The sequence below is a fragment of the Tarenaya hassleriana genome, unplaced genomic scaffold, assembly GCF_000463585.1.
Source record: "Tarenaya hassleriana unplaced genomic scaffold, ASM46358v1 Cleome4, whole genome shotgun sequence".
Classification (NCBI taxonomy): domain Eukaryota; kingdom Viridiplantae; phylum Streptophyta; class Magnoliopsida; order Brassicales; family Cleomaceae; genus Tarenaya; species Tarenaya hassleriana.
Window position 1 is genome coordinate 2947740 of NW_010966881.1, and position 9778 is coordinate 2957517.

General features: G+C 36.1%; 3 protein-coding genes across 4 annotated transcripts in view; 2 read left to right on the plus strand and 1 right to left on the minus strand.

Annotated features, from left to right (window-relative positions):
* The window catches only part of LOC104823661 (uncharacterized protein At1g10890), a 4294-nt gene extending 3168 nt beyond the window's left edge, over nt 1–1126 (plus strand). For both annotated transcript variants that reach the window (XM_010555335.1, XM_010555334.2), the window contains exons 4-5: nt 4–223; nt 727–1126. In XM_010555335.1, the coding sequence (XP_010553637.1) occupies nt 4–223; nt 727–996 (490 nt within the window). In that variant the 3' untranslated portion in view covers nt 997–1126. The remainder of the gene's footprint in view (nt 1–3; nt 224–726) is intronic.
* A 266-nt stretch (nt 1127–1392) lies between these two features.
* On the minus strand, nt 1393–6101 carry LOC104823662 (ubiquitin-like-specific protease 1D). The gene is made up of 14 exons (XM_010555336.2): nt 5621–6101; nt 5102–5144; nt 4751–4830; nt 4380–4669; nt 4096–4144; nt 3649–3734; nt 3544–3573; nt 3360–3455; nt 3108–3207; nt 2689–2786; nt 2373–2498; nt 2167–2257; nt 1917–2024; nt 1393–1825 (listed from the first exon to the last, which is right to left on the minus strand). Exons 1-14 carry the CDS (start codon nt 5921–5923, stop codon nt 1703–1705), a joined length of 1623 nt encoding a protein of 540 aa, XP_010553638.1. The 5' UTR covers nt 5924–6101; the 3' UTR covers nt 1393–1702.
* Nucleotides 6102–7103: 1002 nt separating this feature from the next.
* On the plus strand, nt 7104–9347 carry LOC104823663 (exosome complex component RRP43). The gene is made up of 8 exons (XM_010555337.2): nt 7104–7392; nt 7470–7519; nt 7611–7680; nt 7770–7875; nt 8015–8081; nt 8198–8273; nt 8643–8956; nt 9122–9347. The coding sequence occupies exons 1-8, from the start codon at nt 7119–7121 to the stop codon at nt 9191–9193; spliced, it is 1029 nt and encodes a 342-aa protein (XP_010553639.1). The 5' UTR covers nt 7104–7118; the 3' UTR covers nt 9194–9347.
* The last annotated feature ends 431 nt before the right edge of the window (nt 9348–9778 follow it).

Consider the following 9778-nt stretch of genomic DNA (forward strand, 5'->3'; position numbering starts at 1 on the left):
CAGGCGGCAGCAGGAAGCGGAACTGAAGTTAATAGAAGAAGAAACTGTGAAAAGGGTGGAGGAAGCTATTAGGAAAAAGGTGGAGGAAAGCTTACAATCTGAGGAAGTTAAAATGGAGATTCGAAAGAGGTTAGAGGAAGGACGGAAGAGGCTTCATGATAAAGTTGCGGCTCAGCTCGAGAAGGAAAAGGAAGCTGTTCTTATCGAGGCAAGAGAAAAGGAGGTGAATGTCTTATCATGCATTCATTTCTATAAGTGTATTAAGTCCAATGTTCTATGGTTGAAGAAGCCTTATCATGCATTTCTCTATGTTCAATCTTATCTTGTTATAATAGATAATAATAGGTAATCTTTACAAAGTTTAGGTTTGTTTATAGAATATGCAATGATAAGACTTTTCAAGTGGGATCTTGACTTCTTGAACAAAAAATACTGGTTTTTTCTGTTATTTTTGTATTCGATTCCGGTTTGGTCTTAGAGAAATTGTACTCATTCGGTTTTTTATATCAGGTTCGGTTTGGATACAGGGTTACATGTTATTCGGTTCAGTTATTTGGTTATTAACTGACAGTGCTTACCCACATATTGTTCTAAGTTGAAACTTTCTAACAAGTTTTATTTCGCCTCTCAGAAGTAATGAACATGGAAATTTGTTGTATCGGCATAAATCTGCTCTGAGAACGCAGGGGTAAGTCTTTATTTAACGGGATGCGGTGGTTGATGCAGGAGCGAGACCGGAGGAAGAGGGAAGAGATGGAGAGAGATGCGGAAGAGAGGAGGAGGAAAGAGGAAGAAGAAGAGAGGATAGAAGAGATGGAGAGACAGAGGAAAGAGGAGGAAAGGTATAGAGAGCTGGAAGAGCTTCAGAGGCAGAAAGAAGAGGCGATGAGGGGGAAGAAAGCCCAAGAGGAAGAAGAACGGCTCAAACAGATGAAACTTTTGGGCAAGAACAAGTCTCGCCCTAAACTTTCCTTTGCCCTTCTTGCCTCCAAATGATCTTTTGTTTTGTTTTTTTATAAACTCTTTGTATTATTTCTATTATTACTGTTATGATTATTATGTTTTGTTTGTCTACTTCTTTTGGAACACCGTATTATACATTACTTTTTTGTAATATTATCATTATGTTCTCTTGTTACTGATTTTTAAACCCTTTCTGCATGCATTTAAATATTTCACGTCAGAAATGAATTCAAATAAATTACTGGGAGAGTTTATTTTTCATTGGGTGATTTAGTTTATATTGGATTCTGATGAAAGAAAATCATTATTTAAAAGTCTTGATTTTTCCTATCGTTTTTACATTTCATTCGAATTTATTTTTAAAATTTATCCGTTTGACCTTTTATATCATATAGAATAATAATACGTTGTTTGGTTTAAGATATCGTATGAAAATGCCCAATCCCAAGACATTGCCATATGTTATTTAGTTCGAATGGATTTGGATTGTATCCAAATGCCCAAAAGCAACAGAGAAGTGATTCTTCACCATTTCAGGATACTAACGTCGTCGTTCCATACTTCACTTTCCATGTTTCCGAACTATTGCTCTGATTCAGTATTAATCTCATCTAAGCTGTACAAACAAAACCCAGTATTTCTATTCTTACCTCTCTGTTGGTTTGAAGCGACGACGAAATCGAGCTTAGATTCTTCATCTGTGAAACATCCCCCCTATGTCACATATACCCCGATGAATTTATGAGCCCTGTTCCGAGATTTGATCTGTTTGATTTTCGATGCGGAAAAGATCGATAAGGATTTTTCGGATTTCAATCCTCATCCCTGAGGCTTCTTCTGGTCTAAACCAATCCTTGTCAAACTGTATATGGAAAAAAAAAAGAGAGAGAACAGGTGTGAGAGGGAAAAATAAAACATGAAGAGGATTTCGAGGTTATAACAGAAGCAGATACCATATCCAGATCCTTTTTTTTCATCCTTTCGGGAGCAACTTCCACGAAACGTTTCATGAAAAGGAGTACAAAGAGACCGCAGTCATAATCGTTCTTCTGTTGTGGAACCTGATTGCCAAAGAATATAATAAGATCCGATGAATGGATCAGCCCCCGATTTTTGTAATCTTTAGTGCAATATTTGGACCTAACTGGGAACGGAACAGGCGAAATTTCAAGAGAGCGCTCGATGAAAATTACTTGAACTAACCTCTATTTTAGCTTCAGTTATCCGGATTGGTTTATCCGAGGGAGAAGCATCACCTTGTTGATTAAGGTAGTTCCATTCTTCTCTCAGAAACCTGCAACAACGAATTGTGATCTCCTCGCATTGAAACGAAGCAGATGCAATAGAACGCCGTAACTGTATACAAAATGAAGGTAAAAATCATTCATAGCAATTTCCTTGCCTCTCACCTCTTGACATTGTCAAAAATTGATTTTCTCGAATGAATTCCTAATGAATCCAAGTGGAGTATAATCAATCCCGATTCATAGTCTTCCTTGTCGGGGATGCAAATGATTACCAGGCTCCAATGGACACTGAAACAAATTTAGAGAAAAATAGTAAAATCCAGATGCACTTCTAGAAACTGATCCAACAATTTGTGCAGCTAAGAGAGATTTACTCCGAACTAAAATAACCCTTTTTTTTTTTTTTGCAATAGATACCTGTTTTGAACACAAAATTTTAATTATAGGGCTAAAAGATAATACTCGGAAAAATACTTACGCTTCATGTATTGGTATAAATATATATGCCTTATGGAATAGATTGGTACCCTTCCACCACCGCCTGAACTTCACAAAAAACGCATCCTTGTCATTCCCCTATTGTATTGGAAGGCAAAGACGAGTGGACCAATTGGCATGAGTAGAAAGGAAAAACGCAAACCATAAATTCATAGATCAGACAACAATTATGATCAGTTAATATACATAATTTTATAAGGTTTGTTGATATTGTTGTACATTATAAATATTTGGCCTAAACCTTCAAATTTGCGCATGACTGCTACTATAAGACAATAATAGAATTTAGACATCTTTAGATCTTGAAACTCAAAAACACCCAAAACAAGCAAAATGCAACAGGGAACCATTGATTCATTTTGTGAAGACGAATGGAAAAAAATCAGGAAAAATAATTACCTTGTATGAAACAGCTTGTATGAGCTTCTTGTAGAAATAAGTATTAAAGAAATGACAATCAGCAAAAGTTTTCTCCGAAGATGTTTCATGCTGCAAGTACCTAGACAAATGACAGGCACAATAATCGCATAAAAACCATGTTATTCTCTCACAGAACATATGGCAAAGAAGCTCAATGTAGCTTGATGGGAATGGTGCTCGTATAACATAGGATAGAAAACGTAAATATGTAAGCATATCGCTCAAACTCACTTAATGTAGAAATTCATAACCGTTGATGTTAGATAGCCTTGAGGCGAAAGGCATTCAATATCCTTACGGCAAACTTGGACAAAATCTGGGTCATCCCTAGATCACAAGATGAAGTGAAGAGAAAATGTATATGTTATTGAGGATGGCAGTAAGTAAACTGAGACCAATTATATGATAGATTTACCTTGATGGGTAGTATATATCTTCCTTCATACTGCAAATTTCACCAAAATTAAGTTATTTCCAGCCAAGTCACATAATGAAGACAAATGGAATAACTCGTTTTTACCCTTCAGGAAGCTCAACATGTAGCTCTTCAATTGTTGAAGGTTGAGGTTCCTCTTCATCCACGTCAATGATCGCCTTTGTTGATCTCTATAATGTTTTTGAAGAATATTATTTTTTCAGTAAGTTTTCTAAGTACAGCATAGGAAATGTGAAAGAGAAAGTAGACGAAACATTAAACAATCCAAAGAAATGTCATGACCAGCTTTGATAGTTATTCCTGTCAAGTAGCAAAACTTTTTTAACAGAAAACACACACAACCTATCAAGTGAATTTATGTTCAGATAGGAATTCCTTCACACGAAATAATCAAATAGTCAATTGGAAAATAATAACAGAAGTGTAAGAAAAGGTGCCAAGCTACTACCAAAGTAAATTTCCTAGAGGCGCTATTGTTTGTGCACAAGAATGTAACTTTAAGATGGGTGATAACATGGTAAGCTAGAATACCTTCCTGAGCCTATAACTCCATGATTTTGATTCTTGAAAGGTGCCCTCCCTGTGCGAGAGTGATAAAGAGATGTCAATACAACTCATTCTCTTATGTACAATCTTTCTCTTTTGTTCAATGAAAGTTGATCAGAATCACATGGTGGTCATAGATGAGAATAAGATCCACATGGTGGGCATAAATGAGAGTAACCAGAAATCTTAAACTAGAAATCAATGCAAAAATCTATAAAGCAGCTGCAGACTGTACCGGGTACAGTCAGAAAAGGGGAAAGGATACCGACCTAGGAGTTTCGTGGTCAATAAAGTCATCATCATCATCAATGAGAGAATAAGGGGAAGACTCCTTGGGCTTCTTTTTCAAGCAAGATTCCTTGGATTTATGATTCCCTTTTGACTCCATAACTTTCGCAGAAGGATACTTTTCACTCGGTTGCAATTGCTCTTGCCTTGACAGCAACCGCCATCCATTGCTTCGCCCTGGCGGTGTTTCTCCATTGGGTCTGTGTTTCCAGCTTTCACATCCCAAATCTTGTAGTTCTTTCTCAAATGGTTTCACTGACTCCCTATCTGTCTGTTAAAAATGGATGATCAATTTGCAGGGTGAAGTAAGCATCTAAAAGGTTTAAAGCGGCAGATTTCAGAGGCACCATACTTCTGGCTTTTTACTAAAATAAGCAGCAAATGTTGACCGCGAGACATCCTTCGAGCCCATATTCCCTTCTCTAAAGACATCTGAAACCAATCAAGAAATGTTGCTGATTAAACATACATCCAAATAGAGGAAGACAGAAAGCAAGAAACACAACACAGAAAATTTAGAACCATATATAATGGGGCAGATATCACAAGAAGGTTCAGAATAGTTACAACAACACCATAAATGATAAAACTACATGAACCTAACCAACTTTATATGTTTAGAAGAGACAAACTCCCACATTCTCCATCAAGAAATTATGATGTATCGTTTCATTGCATATAAAGTTTAGACAAGATAAGATACCTGAGCTTGTAGAATGCATGAGCTTCTGACATCCATCCATATCCTGCAAAATGATCAGGGAATGTACCACAGCATCATACAAGATGAATCTCCTACCATTTCTTAGATGTACTATCTCAAAAGCGCAAGTCTACCAGAAAGAACAGTGAAAAACATTGACGATCATTCGCTTCAACTAGAACAACAGGAGAGGAGCTCTAACAGAAACTCCCACAAACCAAAACTGTATATGGACCCTAAAATCAATTACATAGCCTTCTAAAAAACAAATTTTGATTCCACCAAACATTAAGCTTCATCATTACTTAATTGCAACAATAAAAAAAAACAGCAGAAAACAAAACCAAAACCAAAGGGAAAATTCTAGACCAGGAAGTTCAAGCTAGCATTTTCCCGCATATTGCATCCCCAATTTCTCAGTGGCCAAACAGGAAAAGTAGAAAACAGATTCAGAACATGAAATCCCTATTCTAAAACACCAACCAAAACAAATATGCAATATAACATGCGAAGAGATACCATTTTCGGCCGTCGAAGCATCCTCCGTTGCTTCTCCTCCTCGAGCCGTTCGATTTTGGCACGGATTTTCTCCCCACCGTCAGGTAACTTCGGTCCCATTTTCGCCAGAAGCGATGTCTGACGCTCCAGGACCTCGTCCAGCTGTTGATCGGTAAGAGACTGCTCGCAATCCATCTGTTCATCCACCGAAACCGGCGGAGCTTTGGCCGTGACGACGACCTCCAACTCCGGCAACTGATCTTCTTCTCCTCCACCGTCGCGCATCACCTCCACCCAATCTATGTCAATCTTCCTCTTCTTCATCGAAAATCGCCGAGATCGATAGGGTTTTCTCTGCTCTGAAAATTGCTCCTTCAAGCGTTTTTTGTCGTTCCCCTGACTCGATTCGTTTATCAGATTTTGTGTTCTTTAAGCGTTGAAGTTAAAATGAAAAAAAGCTGACCATTTTCTGGTTAATGAAATCAATCCACAAACGTTACTTGCGTTTGAAACGCCAAGCACGATGAGTTTGCAAAGATTAGAGAGCTGCGGTTGCGTTAAGAGCTACCAAACATCAATTTCACCCTCAATGTACTCCGCGCGAAACAGAAATGAAGAATAAAATATTTATTTTCTTAAATAAAATTACTATAAATAAAATTAACTAGGATCTTTCAGAAATGAGAGAAAAAAATGAATGATTCTTTTTGGTAAAGAAAAAAAATAATGCTCCCATATGTACATAATATATGTGTTTATATTTGTATATATATATATATATATATATATGTATGTATATATTTTTAATATTTTGTATTTGATTTTTAATTTGTGTATATATGTATATATATTTGTAATATTACGTATATATATATATGCATATATACGTATATATATGTATAAAACGTTATATTTGTGTGTATATATATTTATATGTATGTACATATGTATTTGTATATATATGGATATATTTGTATGTGTGTTTGTATGCATGTTTATGTATATATATATATATATATCTATTTGTGTATGTATGTGCATATATGTATACTTATGTATATGAATATATAATTTTCAATTTAGGTATATAAATTCATGTATTTTATGCTGCATCTTTAATATCATTTTTAGTATCACTTTATAACCCACACGTATACATTTTCTTATTTGTATTGATACACTAAAATCTTCATTATCTATGTAAATATTTGTTTAAACTATCATTAATTTTTGCAAATGAAAATTATATTTTTAAAAAATAGATTATATGCATAATCAAAATAAAGATAAAGTTTAACTTTATCATTTTCAAACTAAATTATATAACGTATGCAATTAAAAAAAATTAGAGTTTGGGGGGTCATGTGATAAATTAAAAAGTTTTGGAAAAATATGTTATTTCATGGAGGGCCTTTTAGTAAAAAATAAAAGCTTTGGCAGCATTTGTACATATCAGAAACCATAGGACTGGACTGCAATTTTTCTAGGGTTTCTTCTTCTTCTTCCTCCTCCTCCTCCCATGGCCGAACCTAAGTGCTCCCAACCCAAATTTTTGCTCCGATTTGGCTCCTTGGACACGGTGAAACCTAAGTGCTTCCTTCTTCATTGTTTTGAAGGAGCTGAAAAAACAGTGATGGGAATGCCGGAAGTATCGCAAGATTTGTCATCAGAGATGGAGGTGGATGCTTTCAGACGGCTCTTCCCCCTTCGCTTCTTTGAGCGTCATTTTGTTGAATCTGTCCGACCTGATGCTCGGCCTCTCGGGAAGGCCAGAGATACCGTTGTGAACCTCGGTATCTTATTTCTTGAATTTGAAGTTAGATGGAATAAGCCTTTCCCTTTCAAAACCTTGATGGTGTTCCTTGTGTAGGACTCGTTGCATCAGCAGATGGATCGGCTCTTGCCAAGATCGGTTCAACGGTGAGCCTGAGCTCGTTATTTGTTGTCCCTTAGCATACAGTCGTGTTGCTTTTCATATATTAACATAGTTTTCTAGCCTTTCTTTATATAGACTATGCTGGCTGCTATCAGAATGGAAGTCATGACCCCTTATAAGGACTCACCTGAAGAAGGATGCATAGGTTTTTGCCCGGACCGAATTTTATGTTTGCCTCGTCTCTGTATCGCTTACCCATGACAAGTCTTTGTCTGGTTTTTTGTTATCTTTTAGCTGTCGAGTTCCACATGCCTCCTATCTGTTCTCCTATTGTACGGCCTGGAAGGCCAGCTGAAGCAGCTCCAGTCATTGCAAAGAGGTTGTCTGATACAATTTTAAGGTCAGTGCCCGTTTCATCTTGCTATGTATGCTTCCCTACTTCTCCTTAGGCATGTAAATGCATCTTGATGTTCTTTCTTGTTCTTATTTTTTCAAGATGGTTCGGCTCCTAATTGTATTGTAGCTGTCCTTATTTGCAGTTCAGGAATGGTTGATCTAAAGGAGCTTTGTCTAGTTAAGGGAAAAGCTGCTTGGATGGCATATCTAGTTAGTAATTTTCAGCTCTCCAATATATGTTCTGTTTCAAATTTATGGTTTCTTTTTTCTGTTTCCTTTGTTGTCATTTATTCTGAACTTCTACTACATACAAATATTTTTCATAGGACATATACTGTCTAGATGCTGATGGTGCTCTTTTTGATGCGGCACTGCTCTCTGCTGTTGCAGCCTTTTCCAATCGTAAGATATTCGCTTATACCTCGTCCTTTATTTGTTTGCTTATTGCTCTCTAAAGTTCGTTTGGCTGAAGACCGAGCCCTAAACCCAAAGCCCTTAACAACGATGAGATCCCATTGATCTTCGAGTTAAAAAAGGAGCTAGTTTTCTAACCGGGTCATTCTAACCCATTCAAACACTTTGATAGTGAAGTTATGTCTCGTGAAGCCATGGCTTGAACTCAAGTTATCTTGTGACTGACTGCGTGGCCCGGGATTTGTTCCCTATGTTTCTGGGAAATAGATTTGTTTGTCGTTCTTACAAGGACCGATATTGTGAGTCTGTAATAATCCGGGCCCCTTCCTGATGCTGAAATCTGTTCTTTCATTACAGTGGAAATTCCGGTGGTTGCTTTGAACAACGACGGTAAAATAGTTACCGTTACTGAGGAGGAGGAAGAAGAAGAAGATGCTGCAGCGATGCCCGAGAAGGAAGTAGTGAACAAGGAAAAGAGGAAGCTCAAGCTCGCAAACATACCCTTCTCTCTAACATGCATACTTCACAAGAATTACATCTTAGCGGATCCCACCGCCGAGGAAGAATCGATCATGGACACTCTTGTTACCGTTGTTTTGGACATGTCAGACCAAATCGTATCGATCTATAAAGCGGGCGGAACGTTTCTTGCGTATTCCTCTGCCATCAAGGTGAGTTTTTTTCCGGGTTCTACAGATATAGACACACACATCAACTGTGGGTTATATATATAACACCTATAGATACAGGTATTTTCGAGTTTCTATAGGTATATATAGATATGGAGTGTGTGATTGCTTATAAGAAGGTCAATGGTGGGTTATGTTTTTTTGCAGGGATGTGTTGAATTAGCGAGGCAAAGAGCAAAGGAGCTAAATCAGATCTTGGGGGAAATGGATATTGACTGATTTTTGGTGGAAATTTGAATCATTTTGTTACTCAGACAACACAAAATTTTGGGATAACATGGAACAAATGTGTTTGTGCTTGAAATCATTTTTGCACTTTAGACTAGTTGTGTCCGATTTTGACTCGTGTTTATTTTGGTGGAAATTTCAGTTTGATCACAGGAAAACCAAATCGATCTATAAAAAAAATCGAAAAGTCGAGTATATATAATTGAATAAAATGGAAAATCGATTTTTTTTAATAATAATTTTGTTAAAAAAAATCGAATAGAACTGAAAAAAATCGAACAGAACAAAAATTTTAAAACCGAGTATAACTAAAAATATTCATATTTACTATTTCAATATTAATTTTTAAAATATATTTATCATAATATTATTATCCATATATTTTAAATTTATTTGAAAATAAATAAACTATAATAAATATATTTTTATATAATTGAATATTTTTATTAGTATATTATTGTTAAAGAAAAGCGCGTGGGCTTGTTACCATATTTAATAATAATTTTCAAAACATTAAAGTTAATAATATTAATAAACAATTTAAATATTTGTGTTTTTTAATCTCCTATTGCCTTT